Here is a 22,166-nt window from a genome sequence, read left to right as displayed (position 1 = left end):
ATATATATATATATATATATATATATATATATATATATACATATATACATATATATATATATATATATATATATATATATATATATATATATATATATATATATATATATATATATATATATATATATATATATATATATATATATATATATATATATATATATATATATATATATATATATATATAAATATATATAAGCATATTATACTGGGAAGGCAATTTCACTTGAAAATGTGGGTTTTCTCGACAATTTTGTTGTATTTTGATTTAAAATCGTTCATTAGATATTTTTAACGTTAAGACCTTTCTTTATAACAAAATTGCTTACAAAAGACGTAATAAACTAAATAAATATAAAATCCAAATATTTATTTATTCTAAAAAGTTCGTTAGTTAAAAATAGGTAAGTACTTGTTCAAGTGATACTTGATTGTCTATGGGTAGCATCAGTGTCTATGTATTTCCATGAAATGGCGTCTGTCGGCTGGGCTTCGCTGTTCCTACGTAATAATTAATATTTCAAAAGAAAACGAATGCTCATCCATTGTTACGAATATTAACGTGTGAACTGAAGGATTCTTCTTTACGAAACAAGTACGTATGTGAAGAATTTATATGCATTAATATAATCATCAAATTGTGTCCGATATTGACCGGCCAAAAGTCTACTACAAAGTAATAAATAATTAAAATGTAACTTTGTTTTAAAATCACTATAAATATTTTATAACTTAATTATAATGTCTACCGGTTAGCTATATACGGCAGAAAGAAATATAATTTTTCAAAATAATAAAAATAGGATGCTAAGGTTGTATAATAATTTAGAAAATACTGGTAATGTCATCATCGACATTTTTAATGATGGCACGGAGAAATACAAGAGGTCCATTGCCAGATTGGTGAAATCAATTTGAAATAGAGTCTTGAATTTTGTACCTTAAGTAGCATAGTTTAATTTCACTTTTAATTTTTGCTAGTAATTGTTATTTTTTTATTATTATTTCATTACATTGTAGTATTTATTGATTCGGCATTAACTATGCACTTGAATATACCACTTAATGAGTTTTTTTTTATATATACGACTAGTTTCGAATACTTACCGATGTTTGCATCTTCTTGTAAAAATTAAAACATACTTTTTAATTTAAATTTTTACCAGAAGATGAAAACATCTGTAAGTTTACTAAAATAGTCGTATTTATTAATAAAACTCATCAAGTGTTTAAGTGTTTAATTTAACCCTTACCCGCACCCCAGTGGTGCATAGGGCACTGCATCATATAAACGCAGTGTTATCATGACCGTTAACACATGAAGAAAAGGTGATCAGCCCTTCGCTTCAGGTACCAGTCCAGGGTAATATGGAATAAATATTTGTGTAAAAAAATCACCTATATTTATTTGACCCCCCCCTGGGAATCGAACCCGGGACCCCCAGAATGGTAGCAGAGCGTGCTGACCATTACACTACGGAGGCGGACTAATTAAAAAAAAACTTAATTGTTATTACTCCTTTTTTAAAACCGAATTTCTATTCTTTATATGTGTATTTAACCTGCACCTTTATTTGTTTCTGTAAGTTTGTTGTGTTCTCATCTAATTGATGAAAAACATTCAAACAATTTGTATTGCACTGTATTTCATTTATTGTACTGTGTTTTTCATTGTTTGTGAACTGTAATTTTTTTTAAAAATAATCGTATAATTTTGAATAGATTGGTTCCGTGTTTGTTCGTGTCATGGCTAAACCGAGGATTGGCGACATAAAACTTGATATCCTCCACTCTGAAGCACCAAGTCCCGTGATAATCAAGAGCGAACCAGAGTCTGATGGCGTTATTAGTAATGTCCCACACTGTGATGGACTTGTATCATATTCTGCTGTGAAAAAGGAGGTCATCTACCCAGAAATTCCTATCGTTAAGACAGAAGTGGAAACTGATTACGAATATGGAAATATTCTCAATACTGAGCAATGCGTTGGCGAGAAGCCAGCTGTATCGGGAACTAGCACAAACATACAGAATATTGATGTCGACGTGAAACAGGAAATATCGGAATCGTCTAGTAAGTGAATAATTTAACAAACTCGCTAACTAATCATCAGGCCGCAATATAAACTGTATAAAGTATTGCTTTTCTTATATTTTAATAGCTCTAGGGTTATGTATTAAACCCAACGGTAAAAACCCATAATTAACCCTAAATAAGAATTTGTACAAATAATATTATTTTTCCAGGTGTAATCAAAGACGAGGTAAATTTAAATAACCCACAATTTTCTTGCAAGAATTCTCCATCTCATTCTGGCGAGACTCAATCCTTCACTTCTCGCGTCGTGTCAAAGAAGAAAAGTAAAACGGATCCCCCCAAAAATACTGATTCAACTGAGAAACCATATCCTTGTTCAGTCTGCGATTTCAGAGGCAGACGAAGAGGCGATCTGAAAGTGCATCTGTTTACCCATACCGGCGAGAAACCTTTCGCTTGTTCAGAGTGCGAATTCGTAAGCTCTCGCAAGGGCAGTCTAAAGAATCACATGCTAACACACACGGGCGTACGACCTTATTCTTGCTCGCTCTGTAATGACACATTTGCAGCGAAAGGCAATTTGAAATTACACATGTTGACTCACACTGGTGAGAAACCATTCGCTTGTACGATGTGTTCATTCGCGTGCACTTCGAAGAACAGCTTACGAACGCATCTTTTCATCCACACTGGCGAGAAACCTCTCGCTTGTGCGGAGTGCAGCTACGTCTGCATTCAGATCGGCTCTTTAAATAGACACATGTTGATTCACACCGGGAAGAAACCTTTCGCTTGTTCCGTATGTAACGCAACATTTACAACGAAGAGCAATTTAAAATTACACGTCTTGTCTCACACCGGTGAAAGACCGTTCGTTTGTTCTGAATGTACATTCTCCTGCACGTCGAAGAATAGTCTCAAACGCCACATGTTGGTCCACGCTAAAAAGGAAGTATTTGAATGTGAAGACTGTTCATTTAAATGTGCTTATAAGAGTACATTTAAAAGACACGTTTTTGCACACACCATTGAAAAATTAAAAAAACTTGAAAAAAAGTAAATGAAAAATTTTATATCATATGGAATATGTCTAGACGTAATATTAAAATATTTCAATTGCATTGTTTCGTAATTTAATTATAGTACAAAAATAAATATTTACTGATTTCAACCGATTATTTCATTATTTTTATATATATATACATATATATATAAAATAATAAATAAATTAAAAATTAAACGACAAAAAAAAATACCTTACATCCAAGTGACTCTGAATCTATCTACGGCTTATGCAACACCGCTTATTGTGACCCTGCTCAGGCTTCAACTTTTTAAGTGAGTGGATTTACTCTTTGTGCTTAAAGTTACTATAATTTCATGGAATTCATGAGTGAAAATTCTAAGCAAAAAATTTTCTATATTACATTATTCGTATTCACCACTATTTGAGTCACTACGTTATTTTTTCGTCTCTAAGGTAGGTACTAAAAATTATCCAGTGACGTCATATTGTCTATGACAACTAAAATGAAATGACGTCTGTCAAATGAGATCGCTTTTCTTATAATACGTCAAAATTAGAATAATATTTTTTTTAAATAACAAATGTTAGGCCGATCTTACAAGTATTATTATATTCATTCCTGCGCGTGAAAATGTGCTGTAAAGGTAGTTTTATTGATCTGATGATTCAATAATGTCGTTTTGTTATCTTATTTTAGTTCCTGAACAGATGACAATTTTTGTAAAACAATATTTTTAATTAGTCGTCCGGGGTTATAAACGGGCAGTGCTTTTCAAATAAAAATATCGTAAAAGGAAAAAGATCACTTTCGTTTAAATGTTTGTCCAGTTTTTCGAAAACTAATGATTTAAATTAGCAACAGAATGTGCAAAAGAAGGTATGCAGTTGACAAAAATTGATGAGGCAATAGGACATAAAGATTTATCGGACTTAGTGGCGTCTGATTTAAAAAAATATGACTAGAAGAATAAGACAAATAAATGAGCTATGTGTCAAATCTTGATTGATATAATATATTGAATCCATTGTGTCTATTGTTTTGTTTTTATGGATCAACCTTATCAATTTATTATGAACTATACTCATCCACTATCATTTTTAAGACATGTAAACTAAATATGCCATGAATCCTTGTACATAATAGGCAAGGAGAATTGTCTAAGATAACTAATAAATATTAAAAAATAATCCCTTCAACTAAGATAACGAACAAATGGACCTCACTTCAATTCGCGTCAGGACTAAACCAGATACTGGTAATGTAGAAGGGGATTTTCCCAAAACTGGAGACGCCATAGAGGCACCATGTCCCGTTATACTCAAAAGTGAACCAGAGCCTGATGGCGTTATTAGTGACATCACAAAATCTGGTGTATCAGATGTATCATATTCCGCTGTAAAGAAAGAGATTTTTTACCCAGAAGTTCCTCTTATCAAGGCAGAACCTGGAACTGACTTTGAATATGGTGATATTCTTCATACTCCCGAACATATGAACGAAAAGCAAGCTGTATCGGGAACCAATACGAAACTACACAACACGGAAGGAAGATGTTACCAAACGGAGATTGATACTAATGAACATATTTTTTCCACAGATACAAGACAAAAATGCTTAGAATTTTCTAGTAAGTAATATTGTTTTTTTAAGCATTTACTTTGCGGTTGGTCATTTTTTTTGTAAATATTAGTAATATTAGTATATAACCACTCACCGAGATTTTAGTCTACTGGTTTCGAGACGTACCTAGCTCTTCGTCAAACAATACTCCTTGTCAATTACACAAAATGTTTCAATGACATGTGCATTTATTGCATGCCTTTAGTACATGTTGTTCTGTAATCCTTAGTGTATGTTGTTCTTCGGGTCGACCAAAATGCGTATGATTAACGTTTCGTGTAGTTTTAAATGTGTGAATAGTGCTGTGGTAGTATTTTTGCATGTTGGTGTAGTGATTGTCCTGACGAAGAGACGGGTACGTCTAGAAACCGGAAGACTTAAATCCCGGCGAGTGGTTCCATACTATTTATGTTAAATGTTTAATTAATTTGTTTCAATCTATAAAAAGTACAAATATTATATGATATTTAATTTAAACATGTATTTCAGGTGCAGACGAAGGCAATCATACTATAGGCAAGAAACGATTAAAATCAGAAAAAAATATTAAATTACCTTCTCATTATTTTACTGCCACGACGAGTAAATGTAATATGGAACTTCAAAAATTTGTATATTCGTCTGAGAAAACACACGCTTGTTCGGAATGCGAATTCACGTGCACTCGTGAAAGCAGTTTAAAGATGCACATGTTGAATCACAGCAGTGTGAAGCCTTTCGCGTGCCCGAAGTGCGATTTCGCTTCCGCTCGCAAAGGCTGCTTAAAAACGCACATGTTTACACACACTGGCGAACGGCCGTTCGCATGCACGGTCTGTCCTGCGATGTTTACAACAAAAGGCAACTTGAAATCGCACATGTTCACTCACACTGGTGAGAAACCTTTCGCCTGTACGATGTGTCCATTCGCTTGCACTTCGAAAAACAGTCTTAAAACACATATATTCACCCATACAGGCGAGAAACCTCTTTCCTGTCCTGAATGCAATTTTAAAGGCAGACGAAAAGGGGATCTGAATATTCATATGGCCACTCATACTGGTGAGAAACCATTCGCTTGTTCAAAGTGCGAATTCGTGTGCGCTCGTAAAGGTGCATTGAAGACGCACATGTTTACACATACTGGCGAAAAACCTTTCTCGTGTTCGATATGTTACGCTGGATTTACATCAAAAGGCAATTTAAACTCTCATATTTTGACGCACACTGGCGAGAGGCCCTTCAGATGTACGGAGTGCGAGTTCGCGAGCATTTCGAAAACAAGCTTGAGAAAACATCTCATTATTCACGGAGTCGAGAAACCACTCGCTTGTTCTGAGTGTGATTATGTCTGCATTCAAATAGGCTCATTCAACAGACATAAATTAACTCACCTTTGATACGATATAATCGGATAGCTGAATTAAAAAAATATATCACAAAATAATTGTTCTACAATTATACATAGTATTAATACCAAACATATCTAACTTTTTTTTATTATTCATTGTGGATACAAAGCCATTTGACCTCAGTAGAAAAATTCTAGGATTTTACAATAATAAAAATGCTTAGATTGGTCTCCACCCCTGTAGTCTTATCTTTCCTTTTACTCTCGTCTGCACCTAATGGTGCATAGGGCACTGCATAGTACGCAAGTCGTGTTATCTTGACCGTTGATTGCATGAAGGAAAGTTGATCAGTCTGGCCTTTCTTATCTTTGGTGATATTAAATAAATATGAGAGCGAACATTACATATTTATTTTAACCCCCTCCCCCCCCTTGGAAATCAAACCCAAAGCAAGTTTAATCATATTCACACGTATACCATCGGGAAACCATTCTTCTGTTTCTAATGTAAATTTATATGCGGTCATGAAAGTACTTTCAATGTACATATATTTCAATGCACATTGTACACATATTTCAATGCACATTGTACACTTATTTCAATATACATTGTACAAATATTTCTAACACAATGTACATTGTACATATATTTCAATGTGCATTGTACACATATTTCAATGTGCATTGTACACATGTTTCAATGTGCATTGTACACATATTTCAATGTGCATTGTACACATATTTCAATGTACATTGTATACATATTTCAATGTGCATTGTACACATATTTCAATGTGCATTGTACACATATTTCAATGTGCATTGTACACATATTTCAATGTGCATTGTACACATATTTCAATGTGCATTGTACACATATTTCAATGTGCATTGTACACATATTTCAATGTGCATTGTACACATATTTCAATGTGCATTGTACACATATTTCAATTTGCATTGTACACATATTTCAATGTGCATTGTACACATATTTCAATTTGCATTGTACACATATTTCAATGTGCATTGTACACATATTTCAATTTGCATTGTACACATATTTCAATGTGCATTGTACACATATTTCAATGTGCATTGTGCACATATTTCAATGTGCATTGTGCACATATTTCAATGTGCGTTGTACACATATTTCAATGTGCATTGTACACATATTTCAATGTGCATTGTACACATATTTCAATGTGCATTGTACACATATTTTAATATGCATTGTACACATATTTCAATGTGCATTGTACACATATTCCAATGTACATTGAACACATATTTCTAACAATTTAAATTGTTAGAAATATGTGTCTCATTACTGCTTTTCCAAAGCAGTGCTATTCCAGTGCAAGAATGGGGGTGAAGGATGTGTTATGTGGAGGAATGGAAAGTGTATACAATTAACAAATTAATAAAAACACAAATATTAATTTCAACATAAGATATATTTATTGGTTTATTTTTTAAATACATTTTTTTCTTTTAACATAAATATAAAATACATTTTTTTTAAATAATGGAACGTTTTTCATTTAAGGAACAACATATTAAGTACATTTTACTTATTAAAATAATTATTTGAATACTAGAAAACTGCTCTAAGAGACTTAATACACTTTTCTTTCTAAAGCTAGCTTTACCACACACTTTATACGATAATTCTGGTCCACTGGCATAGGAATGAAGGCGTGTTGAATACATATCGCTCACTCCTTTCAACAACGCCATTTATCAAAAACCGTCAATTTTCAGTTGTGCATGTTTTCGGAATGCCCGGAAAATGTACTATATCCCAGCAAAAGCGGCATATTTTTAACTTAATATTTACCCGCTACAGGGCAGAAAGTGTTGTTTTTGTATTTTGAAGAAAAGGTATTGCTTAATTTTTTGTTAAACATATATATATATATATAAAACCCTTATCCGCACCCCAATGGTGCATAGGGCACTGCGTCATATAAATGCAGTGATATCTTGATCGTTTACACATGAAAGAAAGGTGACCAACCCTCCGCTTCAGGTACCAGTCCAGGGTAATATTGAATAAATATTACAGTGAAAAAATCACTCATATTTATTTTACCCCCCCTGGGAATCGAACCCGGGTCCTCCAGAGCGGTAGCCGAGCGTGCTGACCATTACACTACGGAGGCGGACATAAACATACTTAACATTTTTTAAACATACTTAATATTTTTGAAATGGAGAAAAACATTCAGGTTTTACCTAAAAACATCTGTTGCGCAGTAAAAAGTTCAATAAGTGGCTTGCTATTTATTTTTAATACATTTTATTATATTTTGAAATTTTAATATGATCTCCTGAAAAATCAAGTTTTTTGATATATGACGTTGTTGAAAGGAGTGAGCGAATTGTGGAGGTCCTCACCAAAAAGCTATATTTCCAATATTGCACAAAAATACCTTTAAATGCAAATCTGTTCTGTTGACTGTATTCTATCGAAATCTCAATTGAAGTTGCGACAAAACGTGACCAATCCTGAGTTAAACCAATATGAAATCATTAAATCGCACCAAAACGTAACAATTTTACAAGCTAGAATTCCTGATTACTTAAAACCATTTATTATTAAAGAAAACACTTGTTTTTTTTACCACTTGAGTTTAATTTCATGACGACTAGTTTCGGAAGCTAAGCTTCCATCTTCAGGTCTAAATGTAAACAGTTTACATTTAATAATAAAACCCTTATCCGCACCCCAATGGTGCATAGGGCACTGCGTCATATAAACGCAGTGTTATATTGATCGTTTTACACATGAAGGAAAGGTGATCAGCCCTCCGCTTCAGGTACCAGTCCAGGGTAATATTGAATAAATATTACAGTGAAAAAATCACTTATATTTATTTTACCCCCCTTGGGAATCGAACCCGGGACCTCTAGAACGGTAGCCGAGCGTGCTGACCATTACACTACGGAGGCGGACTTTTAAAACAGTTTACATTTAGACCTGAATTTGAGTTTTGTACTGACATTTCTTGGTGGAACTGCATTTTATATATGTAATAAAGTAACAACTATGTAATTTTTCCACGTTAATTTTATTTTACCAGCAACCAGGTTTCGTCGTAACCGACATCATCAGACTGGCGTGAGGCTAGACACAATTCTATGTTATACACAACAAGGCAGGAGTCGAAAACCATGATTTCATATAATTTTCTGATAAAATGAATTTGAAACTCAATTAAAATTCTTTTTATCAGAAAATTATATGAAATCATGGTTTTCAACTCCTGCCTTGTTGTGTATATAACATAGAATTGTGTCTAGCCTCACGCCAGTCTGATGATGTCGGTTACGATGAAACCCGGCTGCTGGTCAAATAAAATTAATGTAGAAAAAATTTTAATTAATGTAGAATTATATAGTTGTTATTTGATTACTGAAGATAGCTTAGCTTCCGAAACTAGTCATCATAAAATAAACTCAAGTGGTAAAAAACAAGTGTTTTCTTTGTTAATATCATCATGTCTTACCACAAAGTACATGCCGAAACAATAAATAAAATAAAACCATTTATAATGGAAAAATTTTGGAGGAAGATGACCAAGACATCATGGGTCGTAAGGAAGTCCAACGAAAAGGTGTTGCAGGACGTAAAAGAAAGAAGAGAGCTCATAAATCATATTTTGAAGAGGAAGGCCAAGCTAATAGGGCACTGAATTAGACATAGCACCTTTCTTAGCAACATCTTCGAAGGAAGAATCTTGGGAAAACGAACAAGAGGCCGCCCAAGAACTTCATACTTCCAGGATTTGAAGCGGCTCATGGACGTCTCCTCCTATTCGCAGCTCAAGAGGATGGCGACTGACAGAGACAAGTGGCTGACACAACAAGGCGCTGCCTTTAGAAGATGATGATGAATGGAAATGTAACGTTTCGATGAGGACTTCCACGGTTGATGCTAGCAAAAAAATACATTAGTACAGTTGGCATTGGAAGCCGGGACAAGCATGATGACAAAACACACCAAGTAGGATTTGCCGAGTGTTGGAACAGTCGATGTGTGGGAGAAAAGAGGTTTATTTAAATTACCTAACGTCCAAGTGACTGAGATCTAGCTACGGCTTATGCAACACCGCTTATCATGGCCCTACTCAGGCTTCAACTTTTTTAAGTTTCATAGCCTATGCCTACTCGTGAGTGGATTTGCTCTTTATGTTTTAAGTTACTATAATTTCATGTAATTCATGAGTGAAAATTCTAGGCAAAAACACTCGCTACCTCGCTAGAGGCATGAGTTTATACATTTCATTGATTCCATTGCATTCTGTCCTCTTTCTCTCTGTTTAGCTTATGGTCGGTTGATTATCCGTGGATTTCTTCAACATGACCATTTTAAGCCCTTTAAAAAGCTTATGTGGACCTTTGAAATTTGCTACATGAGATCATGCATAACTTATTTGCCATTACATTTAAGTTTTGTACTGACATTTCTTGGTGGAACTGAATTTTATTTAATAAAGCAACAACTAAATTGGAACCTCTTTTGACGAGTAATAGTTACGACGTAATGCACTGAGCATGTTACGTTATGACGTTACGGCATTGCTAACTGGCTGCAAACAGTGCTCGCTAGTGGCCTTGAACTCAGTGTTGCCATATCGCGCACTCCTTTCAAGAACGTCATAAATCAAAAATCGTCAATATTCAGTTGTGCACGTTTTCGGAATGTCCAGGAAATGTACTATATCCCAGCAAAAGAGGCATATTTTTAACTTAATATTTACCCGCTACAGGGCAGAAAGTGTTGTTTTTGCATTTTGAAGAAATGGTATTGTTTAATTATTTTTTTAAATTTACTAAATATTTTTCAAATGGAGAAAAAATCTTCAGGTTTTACCTAAAAAGATTTGTTGCGCAGTAAAAAGTTCAAAAAGTGGCTTGATATTTATTTTCAAAACATTGTAGGGTAGACTGGGTACGGTTGAAACACAGGACGGTTGAAACAGAGCAAATATCTTGCAAACCGTATGCGGTAGGGTGAAGGGTCCAAGGGACGAACAAAGCGGACAACAAGTTCAAACACGAATATCAGTGTTGCATCGCTCGCCGCACGGTGTAGTTGCTTGTAGGAGGTCCTATTGTATTTTGATAACCAAAAGTAAGTATTTTTGTTCTGAGAATTTTTCTTTTATTACGGTTTCTATTGAAACGATATTATTGAGTATGATTTCATGTTTGAAATGAAGCTTGTAGAACACGATATAGTGATTAGTTTTTATGTGCCATTATTGTTAACATTACTATTTTCTGTTTTCCACCTAAAGGAGGGGTTGGGGACGGTTGAAACATTTTTTGTGGGTACGGTTGAAACAACATATTTTTTCAGTTTTTCAGTTTTCCTGTTTTCTAGATGCCGAGAGTACGCGCAAGAAAGACTTCGAGAGGGGAGGTCGACTTGTCGAGGTATACATACGCTTATGAGGAGGTTAAAGCAGGAGATTCACTGCGAAAAGCGGTGGAGAAGCATGGATTAAACCACTGTTTGCTCATTAGATATATACGAAAGCGAGATGCATCTGGTGAAGAAGAAAATGGGATATGAACCCCACAACGAAGTTTTTAACAAAGAGCAGAAGCAGGAGCTTGCAAAATACTTGCTACTAAAAAAACAGAGAAAGAAGAGATAAGAAAGGAGCATGAAATAAGGAGCATGTCAAGAAAAGATTGGATGGAGGAAAAAATAGAAGCATCGTTAAAGGAAAAAATAATCATAATACGCAACAGGAATCATCATCAGAAGAGGACGAGTGCTATTGTCTTGTTTGTCTGTCACTGTATTCAGAGAGCAGATCCGGTGAAAAGTGGATACAGTGCACCACTTGTAAACTGTGGGCTCAAGAAGAGTGCACAAAAGGTGGTCTTAGCTATGTTTGCCACAATTGCGACTCGGAATGATCCCAAAGCTAGATTTTCGCTTGATTTATGACTAATCAAAATGAAAGAAGTGTTTCCTTTTAGTTTATTCACAGATTGTTTTCGTTCGATTTGTTTTTTTTTTTAAATGCCATTGTTTTAAGTTGTTTTTGTTCATTACATATCTGTAGACTGATTAATATTGTCACGCGGTAAATAAATAATGAATAAAACGTCTTACAATATTAAATATTGATTTATTTGCGTGTGTTTCAACTGCCCCTGGTATGGGGACGGTTGAAACAAATCGGATATATTTTTTAAATTTGATCTGCCACTAAAAATAACACACCGGGTACTGAAATAATACTTCCCATTAGTAGACAGAAACACGCACATGTATTTAATGCATCTTCATCATCGCTTGACTTGTAAAGAGCAATACTATGGACAATATAAGCAAAATTGTTTCAACCGTACCCAGTCTACCCTATTATATTTTTAAACTTTAAAAACGTTCTCCTGAAAAACCAAGTCTTTTGATTCATGACGTTCTTGAAAGGAGTGAGCGATATGTCAAAAAATCTGAATTACAGTCTAGAAATCTGTATTAACCCTTTCCACTCTGACCATTTATTCTCATAACTGATCGGCTACTCTGATCAAAAAAATGTGACGTTTTTCTAACATTAAAATAAATATTTTGGTTCCCTAATTTTGGGACACTCTGTCTGGCAATTCGTATGACCATGTTAATTAAGATGAACTGTATTTATCTGAAATATTTGTTGATAGAATATAGTTGGGTGATGGAGAAATCAGTGATTAAAGTTATACCTGCTGTGGGCCAGACATTGTGGCCCACGGAGCTGCCTACTAGAATCATACGGGCCAGAATGTCTGCCCTACAGAGTGGTAAGAGTTAAATTTGTATAGAATCAATAACCCGAAATCTGTATGAATCTTTGCAACTTTGCATTCGTAGTTAAAATGTCGGACGACGAAGACGTGATTCTTGGTTCTGTGATTTTAATAAATTACATATATTATTTCGAGGAATAAAAATACTTTGTGTTCTGATCCACTCACATTTTTAGTAACCAACTAGTTTCGGCAACAACCTGTTGCCCTCTTCAGGGTTACATTTATCACTGTAACCCTGAAGAGGGCAACAGGTTGTTGCCGAAACTAGTTGGTTAATAAAAATGTGAGTGGATCAGAACACTAAGTATTTTTATTCCTCAAAATAATATATCAATATGATCCACAAAGTTAATGCTTTTAATATTCAAAACTTAATAAATTACAGCTTACTCCAGATAAAGAAAAAAAAAGATTCCTTGCAGTTTGGGGAATTTCCCACAGACTGGCAACCTTGGTACCGATCTAAAATTGCATCCGACTTCGGATGAAGCATCCGGAAGGAGCGGCGAGCAGCTCGGCTCGATACACCGGTTAATAAGAATGTATAGTCACTATACATTCGTATTACGTGTTACGTTACAACCCAATGCTCCAGTCAGTCTTCACCCTGAGGAGCGATATTTTGCATATCGAGTTACAGAGAAAAGGCAAATCCCTTTTTCATAAAATTCACTTGTGAGCCGGGGTAAAAAATGTTCGCTTAGCAAGTGTTTCTCTTAACAAATAATATTCTTGAACAAATTATGCTCGTTATAAGAGGTTCCAATGTACATAGTTTTTTTTATTATTTTATTTAACTGGGCTGGGTTTCTCCATATTTTTAAGTCATTATAGACAAGACACCTTTGAGGTGTATTTTTTTTATACTAAAATAGAGCTATTATAATTTTAAAAATTAATTATAAATGTGGGCAATGAAGCCCGTAAAAAAAATAGCGTGGCCGATGTAAGCCTATGAAAATAGCTAACATGACCAATGTAAACCCATAAAATAGCTAATATGATGAATGCGAAGCCATAAAATAGCTGATTTGGGCAATGAGCAGTCATAAAATAGCTACTATGGCCAATGTGAGCCCGTTAAAAAATAGATAACGTAGCCCGTATTAGGCCGTGAATATGTTTATATGGCTAATGTGAGTCTGTGAAAATAGCTAACATTGCCAATGTGAGTCTGTGACTATGGCTAACATGGCCAATATGAGTATGTTAGAAAAAAAACTAACATGGCCTATGCAAGCCCGTTAAAAAATAGCTAACATCGTCAATGTGAGCCCGTGAAAATAGCTAACATGGCCAATATGATCCCAATAAAAATAGCTAACATGGCCCATGTGAACACGTTTAAAAATAGCTAACATGGCCAGTATGAGCCCGTTAAAATAGCTAACATGGCCAATGTGAACCCGTTAAAAATAGCTAACATGGCCAACGTGAGCCTGTAAAACAGCCACAAATGCCTCAGGGGCCAGAATTTCGTTCAGCGCACGCAGTCAGGCAAACTCTTCCTACACTTACAGATAATGATCTGGAATATGGCAGCACTATGGAATGTAGATACATCGCTATAACATTAAACATGTCTATATAAACTAAGCGACATTTTACAGGCGTGGAGCCGCCAACTGCCCGGAATGTATAATCACAGCAAAAAATTAACCAAATAATCCAGCTCAAAACGATGACAAAGAACTTATACACAACATTTTGAGTGTGTCCAAATACTCGTTCTCAATTCGGGTTCCTCCACTTAGTTATATTACATTTTCGACATCTCAACATGGATGAAGAAGAATATGTAAGTCTGGGTATTTACAGGGCTTCCGACCTGTCAAACAGCCCTCCTGAACATTTTATGTTTTGTTAGTTGGTCACTTTCTCCTGTACGGCTACGATATTCATATATTTTTCACAAATAAATACCAAACAGAGATATTGATAGCGCAAAATGTTTTAAATGCGTCCAAATCTCTGTTCACAAATGTGGATTTTGTCCACATAGGAGTTATTACTGTTTTAACATTGATATCTCAACGAGGATGCAGAAGAATATGGATGTCTGGGTGTTTACGGAACCTGTCATAGGCTGGTTTAAGTGAGACGAATGTAGATGGCGCCGAGAACTCGCATGTGAAAGAAGGTGTCAGTATACATTGCGCCATCTATACATTTAGTAGCTTAAAACAGCCAATGATGGGTCATAAGCCCCGTAAACAACTTCCATATTCTTCTTCATCTACGGTGAGATGTCAAAATGTTTAAATAACAATATTTGAACACATAACGTACGTTTTTTCATAAATAACGTCTGCCGCTCGAAGATCCGCTGACGTAGAACTCTGAAAAAAATACAAATGATCAAAATCAAATGAAAAATCAATCCAATGGTGCATAGGGCACTGCATCATCAAATTCAATCGCATCAATGCATCTTTTGCCTAAATTTTCAAATTATTCAATAATAATTAACGTATACATTACAAACTAAAATTTCTTATCTTCTTCTTCTTCATCAAACCCTTATCTGCACCCCAATGGTGCATAGGGCACTGCATCATATAAACGCAGTGCTATCTTGATCATTAACACATGAAGGAACGGTGATAAGCCCTCCGCTTCAGGTACCAGTCCAGGGTAATATTGAATAAATATTAAATTGAAAAAATCACTTATATTTATTTGACCTCCCTGGGAAACGAACCCGGGACCTCCAGTACGATAGCCGAGTGTGCTGACCATTACACTACGGAGGCGGACAAAACTTATATAATAAAACATAAATTAAAAAGTCAGCTAGAAGGCTTTTGTTTAATATGTAGAAGAATCCCTTACATATCAATTTATCAGCCAACGATAGCACAGGGCCGCCCTAGAGCTTGGTCAGCAGGTCGGAGAGGTTGAGCGCCTCCGGCAGCTCTATGTGCTCCAGGCGAATGTCCGACGGGCTGAACGGGAACTTCACGGCAAAGTTGAACTTGGAGTCCATCAGCAGATTGTTCTGGAAGAACAATCCAAAGACATATATTCCAGATTAATTGATCACAGCAATGAAGATCCTCGTACCATCTTCCTTTATCTTTTCTTCTATATCCAATGGTGCATAGGGCACTGCATCGCATCGTCGCCATGTTGTTTTGATTGTCAATTTTGTAAAGGCAGACAGTATTTGTTACAGATGTCGGGGAGTGCTAGATAAGAACTTTTTGGCAGGTTTGATAGGACCCATTTGGGGTGTGAGCAGTTGCCGGGTGTGTGAGGACCTACTCAGGGTGTGTGCAGTCGCAGGGCGTATGACGACCTACTCGGGGTTTGTGCAATCATAGGGCATGTGACGACTAATCAGGGTTTGTCTCATTATAAGGTATTTGAGGACCTACTAGGAGTGTGTGCAGTCACAGAGCGTATGATGACCTACTCGGAGTGTGTGCAGTCGCAGGGTATGGTGAGGAACTACTCAGAGTGTGTGCAGTCGCAGAGCGTGTCTCGAGTTGTGTGCAGTCCCAGAGTATGTGTGGCCCTACTCGGAGTGTGAGCAGTCACAGAGCGTATGATGACCTACTCAGAGTGTGTGCAGTCGCAGGGTATGTGAGGAACTACTCAGAGTGTGTGCAGTCACAGAGCGTATGATGACCTACTCGGAGTGTGTGCAGTCACAGAGCGTATGATAACCTACTTGGAGTGTGTGCAGTCGCAGGGTATGGTGAGGAACTACTCAGAGTGTGTGCAGTCGCAGAGCGTGTCTCGAGTTGTGTGCAGTCCCAGAGTATGTGTGGCCCTACTCGGAGTGTGAGCAGTCACAGAGCGTATGATGACCTACTCAGAGTGTGTGCAGTCGCAGGGTATGTGAGGAACTACTCAGAGTGTGTGCAGTCACAGAGCGTATGATGACCTACTCGGAGTGTGTGCAGTCACAGAGCGTATGATAACCTACTTGGAGTGTGTGCAGTCGCAGGGTATGGTGAGGAACTACTCAGAGTGTGTGCAGTCGCAGAGCGTGTCTCGAGTTGTGTGCAGTCCCAGAGTATGTGTGGCCCTACTCGGAGTGTGAGCAGTCACAGAGCGTATGATGACCTACTCAGAGTGTGTGCAGTCGCAGGGTATGTGAGGAACTACTCAGAGTGTGTGCAGTCACAGAGCGTATGATGACCTACTCGGAGTGTGTGCAGTCACAGAGCGTATGATAACCTACTTGGAGTGTGTGCAGTCGCAGGGTATGTGAGGACCTACTCGGAGTGTGTGCAGACGCAGGGTATGTGAGGACTCATTCAGGGTTAGTGTGTGGTACTCACATGCTCGGGGTGCGCGCCGCCCGCGCGGTCGCGCTCCTGCAGGCACGCCTGTATCTGGCGGATGAAGTCGGGCGTGATCTTGGGCTCGAACTCCTCGGCGGGCGTGTACAGGTTGAGGATCTTGCAGATCTGCATGGAGGACAGGTCGGGGCACATGTCGCACGTGGACTGCACGTCGGCGGGCGACTTGCGCGCCTGCATGAGGTACACGGCCTGCACGACGGGGTTGAGCGTGGCCAGCGCGGCCGCAGCCGACGCGCCGAGGCTCTCCTTGGCCCAGACCTCCAGCGTGGACAGGTTGTAGCGGATCTGCATGCCCTTGGACCAGCGGCAGAGGTCCTTGCGCAGCAGCAGCTGGTTCAGGCACGACGCGCACACAAAGTAGTACAGCTGCAAGGAAGATATTAATAACAGATCATTGCCAATCTATCGAGGTCACAATAACAGGTCATTAATATTGAGAATAAAAATATATTATCCATGTAAGTCACCATAAGGAATCTTTGTCAATCGATCAAGGTTACAATAATAAATTATTGTCAATTGATCAAGGTCACACACAATAAGAGATCATTATAAATCGATCGAAGTAAGAAGGAATAAGTAAGTAATAATAAGTATTAATAAGGAAGTAAGTAAAGAATAAGGGATAATTGTCATTTGTCAATCGATTGAAGTAAAAAATAATACATCATTGTTAAATCGATCAAGGTCACAATAATAAATCGTTGTAAGTCAATCAAAGTTACAATAATGGATCAATAAGAGATCATTGTCGAATTGATCAAGGTCACAATAACAGATCATTGTCAAATCCATCGAGATTACAGTAAGGAATCATTGTCAATCAATCAAGGTTACAATATTGAATCAATAAGAGATCATTGTCAGTCAATCAAGGTTACAATAATGAATCAATAAGAGATCATTGTCAGCCAATCAAGGTCACAATAACAGATCATTTCCAATTAATTGAGGTCACAACGTATTGTGACCATCAATCAACAAGAGACCACTGTCGGTTCATGCAGTATGGTGGAGCGGGTACCGACCTGGCGGAAGATCTGCGCAACGAGGTCTTCGTCCACGCCGAAGTAGCGCAGCGCGTCGCGCGCGCGCGCCAGCTCGCGGGTGAGCGCCTGCGGCGAGGCGCGAGGCGCGGCAGGCGCGGGCTCGCCCTCCGTGGACACGGAGCGCCCGCGCGGCGCGCGCCCCGACACGCCCGAGATCTCCTCGAACTCCAGCAGCGCCGGCACGATCAGCTGCTGCAGCTGCTGCTCCAGCAGTGTGATGAGCCCTGGCACAGACAACCGCAGACAGAGTCAGTAGGCGCGAGAGACACATTATCCTACTCTCCGGACGCAGGCAGTACATCACCCAATGCGATTCTACTTCTTAATTACATATATCGCGCACTCCTTTCAAGAACGTCATAAATCAGATATCGTAAATTTTCAGTTGTGTGTGTTTTCGGAATGCTCAGAAAATGCACTATATCCCAGCAAAAGCGGCATATTTTTAACTTAATATTTACCCGCTACAGGGCAGAAAGTGTTGTTTTGCATTTCGAAGAAAAGGTATTGTTTAATTATTTTTTTTAACATACTAAATAATTTTCAAATGGAGAAAAAACCTTCAGGTTTTACCTAAAAAGATCTGTTGCACAGTAAAAAGTTCAATAAGTGGCTTGATATTTATTTTTAATACGTTGTATTATATTTTTTAACATTAAAAACGTTCTCCTGAAAAATCAAGTTTTTCGATTTATGACATTCTTGAAAGGAGTGAGCGATATGGGAGTTGCAAGTCCAAGAGGGAGGCCTTTGTTCAACACTGGACACAAGGAGAAAGCTGAAGCAAGTAAGAAAGAGCATTTCACATGTCTTCTTCTTCCTCTTCTAACCCTTAAACCCAATGGTGCATAGGGCACTGCATCACATAAACTATCTTGATCGTTGAACTATCTTGAGAGGATACAATACCACACCAATCTGCCTTTGCAAACAATCTTCGCCTCTTCCAAATACATTCTTTCAACCCTTTTCCGCAATCTCAATTGTGCATAGGGCACTGCATCGTTTCGATGCAGTGTCATCTTGATCGATACTTACATGAAGGCAAGGCGATCACTCCCGCGCTTCAGGAACCAGTCCAGGGTAATAATAAATTAATATTAGAGTGTAAAATCAGTAATATTTATTTTACCCCCCCCCCTGGGAATCGAACCCGGGACCTACAGTACGGTAACCGGGTGTGCTGACCATTACACTACGGAGGCGGACTCCCAAGTAAAATAAAATAATATTAAAAATCTGTAATAGATGGTGCATAGGGCACCGCTGCTGCAAATCGACACAGCGCTAGCGCTATCTTCGGTCAGTGTGAGGGGAAATAAAAAAAGGCCCAAGGGTGATTGGTGAGGGATGGAGAGAGTGTTTTTGCCTAGAATTTTCACTCATGAATTACATGAAATTATAGTAACCTTAAACATAATCTTTTCTTTGCGGTGGTATGGACATGTGGAGCGAATGGATAACGAGAAATGACTAAGAAAATATATGTGGCAAATGTGAGAGGGAAAACAGAACGAGGACGACCGAAAAAGACTTGGCACGATCAGATCAATCAGAACCTAAAATCTGGCAGTGTCAAAAGTCTGCGTAATCGGAGGGCATGTATGACTAGATGTATGGATGTGAAGGAGGCGAGGAGTGTATGTCAGGACAGAAGAGTGTGGCGATCCATCCTCTCTGCCTACCCCTGCGGAGAAACGGCGTGATGGTAGTAGTAGTAGTTAAACATAAAGAGTAAATCCACTCACGAGTAGGCATAGGCTATGAAACTTATAAAGTTGAAGCCTGAGTAGGGACATGATAAACGGTGTTGCATAAGCCGAAACTAGATTTCAGAGTCACTTGGACGTTAGGTTATTAAAAAAAAAAATATGATGAGGAATGGTCCGGACAGGTGGACCAACTGGATGAGCAGTGCTTGGATGGATGGATGGAAGTACGCACCTTGGTATATCCACACGGCGATGTCGGAGAGCACCTGGCGATACTCAGAGAGGTCGAAGTTCTTGAGGCACTGCTTGTTCTGAGCGGGCGTGTTGGACACCTGGTAGGCCCTGTCGCCGCTGTACTGCTTCAGGCAGTGCAACAGTCTGCAACCAGAGGGGGGCGTGATGAGGTACAGGAGGGTGTGAACATGCGATATACATGATGAGATGCCAGAAAGTGTGAACTTACAATATACATGATGAGATACCGGAAAGTGTGAACTTGCGATATACATGATGAGATACCGGAAGGTGTGAATATGCAATATACATGATGAGATACCGAAAGGTGTGAATATATAATCAATATATATTATGAGATACTGGAAAGTATGAACATATAATTAATATACATGATGAGATACCGGAAAGTGTGAAAATACAATATATATGATGAAATACTGGAAAGTGTAAACATGCAATATACATGAGACACCAGATGAGACAGCAGAAAGTACGAAGATCCAAAATACATTATAAGATACAGGAAAGTGTGAACATACAATATACATGATGAGATACGGGGAAGTATATACATAATTAGATATATATAATATATCTAATTATGTATAATTAGATATATATAATTAGATAAACTGGATAGTTTGAACATACAATATACATTATGAGATACCGGAAAGTGTGAATATGCAATATACATGATGAGATACATAAATAATAGTACTAATAATAATTTTGGAAGATTTATATAGCGCCATTTTTGTACAAAAACTACCTCAAGGGCGCTTATACAGGTATGGATTACGATATGAAAATGATAATGAGAAAAAATAAAAAAATATATACTAATGAAAAACGTCTGAGTCTGAAGGCAGGAAAGTGGAGCCGCCGTATTGTTGCGCTTTCTTCTCGGTCATAGTGTACATACAATATAAGTGATGATACCATTAATGCAATAATTACCTGAGCGTATTGGCCAGCCACATGATAGAAATGTCCATCTTCTCCCCCTTCCTCTTGACCACCTTCTTCACCCCGTTGATGAAAACGCGCAGCAACACACGCACCTGTCAACAACACAACCATTCTAGTTAGTGCGACTCAAGTATGGAAGGCCGTGAATCGATGGAACTCTAGGGGGCAGATGGGAGCTCTCGCCACTCAAATCGAACTTTAGGCGGCGGATATATATGCCATATTACAAAACATGTTTAGCGGTTCAATGAAAAGTCCATCCAAAATATAAAGATAAGTATCCGAATACGTTAAGGCCGAATATGTCAAGAAGGCCGGATTTGTTAGGAAAGGTCGAATATGTTAAGAAGGCTGAATGTTAGGAAGGTTGAATATGTTTAGGAGATCGAATATATTAGGAAGGCCAAATGTGTTAAGATTTCCGAATATGTTCAGAAGGCCACATATATTCAGAAGGCCAAATATGTTAAAAAGGCCGATTATATTAAGTAGGCCGAATATGTCAAGAAGGTTGAATATGTTGAAGAGACCGAATGTCAGGAAGGCCGAATATGTCAATTAAGTTGAATATGTCAGGAAGGCCGAATATGTCAAGGAAGTTGAATATGTCGAAAAGACCGAATATGTCAAGAAGGCCGGGTATATGTATGGGAGGCCGGGCGCGTCACCTTGTCGTCGTCGTTGATGTGGTCCGTGTAGCGGATGCACATGAAGAGCACGTAGGCGGGCAGGCCGGGCAGCAGCGTGACGGCGGTGCGCGGCGCCAGCTCGGCCACGAGGCGCTGCACCAGCGCGCCCTCCGCGCCCGCCGCGTACTCGAACATGCCCGCGTACTCGCCCGCGCGCTCCTTCTTCTTCACCACGGGCAGCGTGGACGTGTCGCGCGCCACCGACGCTGCAATCAGACCTCACGTCACTCACACAAAGATCAAAGTGATTGGCCAAATAAAATAAAGCTATATGGCCTACTTCGATTCTCCATAAAGTCATCAAGAAAACTGGGGTTTTCTACCCGGGTTTCCCCGAACCCGAAAGCCCGGGGTTT

At 38.0% G+C, this 22,166-nt stretch overlaps 3 protein-coding genes across 4 annotated transcripts in view; 2 read left to right on the top strand and 1 right to left on the bottom strand.

Annotated features, from left to right (window-relative positions):
- Positions 1–452: 452 nt before the first annotated feature.
- On the top strand, positions 453–3,209 carry LOC148299534 (uncharacterized). The gene is made up of 3 exons (XM_088275971.1): positions 453–595; positions 1,723–2,074; positions 2,248–3,209. Exons 2-3 carry the CDS (start codon positions 1,747–1,749, stop codon positions 3,096–3,098), a joined length of 1,179 nt encoding a protein of 392 aa, XP_088132097.1. The 5' UTR covers positions 453–595; positions 1,723–1,746; the 3' UTR covers positions 3,099–3,209.
- A 375-nt stretch (positions 3,210–3,584) lies between these two features.
- LOC148299533 (uncharacterized) lies at positions 3,585–6,555 on the top strand. Of its 2 annotated transcripts, XM_088275968.1 has the most exons (3): positions 3,605–3,666; positions 3,763–4,693; positions 5,176–6,555. In XM_088275968.1, the coding sequence occupies exons 2-3, from the start codon at positions 4,279–4,281 to the stop codon at positions 6,063–6,065; spliced, it is 1,305 nt and encodes a 434-aa protein (XP_088132094.1). In that variant the 5' UTR covers positions 3,605–3,666; positions 3,763–4,278; the 3' UTR covers positions 6,066–6,555. The 2 variants fall into 2 exon arrangements, with proteins under 2 accessions (XP_088132093.1, XP_088132094.1); XM_088275967.1 differs by having other exon boundaries at positions 3,585–4,693.
- A 6,559-nt stretch (positions 6,556–13,114) lies between these two features.
- The window catches only part of LOC148299532 (unconventional myosin-Vb-like), a 58,076-nt gene continuing 49,024 nt past the window's right edge, over positions 13,115–22,166 (bottom strand). The window contains exons 27-33 of the mRNA XM_088275963.1: positions 21,790–22,016; positions 21,110–21,213; positions 20,145–20,290; positions 18,180–18,424; positions 17,128–17,517; positions 15,671–15,836; positions 13,115–15,177 (exon numbers count right to left, since the gene is read on the bottom strand). Of these exons, the coding sequence (XP_088132089.1) occupies positions 15,708–15,836; positions 17,128–17,517; positions 18,180–18,424; positions 20,145–20,290; positions 21,110–21,213; positions 21,790–22,016 (1,241 nt within the window). The 3' untranslated portion in view covers positions 13,115–15,177; positions 15,671–15,707. The remainder of the gene's footprint in view (positions 15,178–15,670; positions 15,837–17,127; positions 17,518–18,179; positions 18,425–20,144; positions 20,291–21,109; positions 21,214–21,789; positions 22,017–22,166) is intronic.

This window comes from Brachycentrus maculatus, unplaced genomic scaffold, assembly GCF_059751285.1.
Source record: "Brachycentrus maculatus isolate JH-2025_06_01 unplaced genomic scaffold, ASM5975128v1 h1tg001102l, whole genome shotgun sequence".
Taxonomy (NCBI): domain Eukaryota; kingdom Metazoa; phylum Arthropoda; class Insecta; order Trichoptera; family Brachycentridae; genus Brachycentrus; species Brachycentrus maculatus.
The sequence above is the reverse complement of the archived record's forward strand: the minus strand, read 5'-3'. Positions and strand labels throughout refer to the sequence as shown.

What these genes read in the sequence shown, in the direction of transcription:
- LOC148299533 (XM_088275967.1), top strand. Translation starts at nt 4,279, where the DNA reads ATGGACCTCACTTCAATTCGCGTCAGGACTAAACCAGATACTGGTAAT. An exon ending in AAAATGCTTAGAATTTTCTA is followed by an intron (nt 4,694 to 5,175) that starts GTAAGTAATATT and finishes CATGTATTTCAG; the next exon opens with GTGCAGACGAAGGCAATCAT.
- LOC148299534 (XM_088275971.1), top strand. Translation starts at nt 1,747, where the DNA reads ATGGCTAAACCGAGGATTGGCGACATAAAACTTGATATCCTCCACTCT. An exon ending in GGAAATATCGGAATCGTCTA is followed by an intron (nt 2,075 to 2,247) that starts GTAAGTGAATAA and finishes TTATTTTTCCAG; the next exon opens with GTGTAATCAAAGACGAGGTA.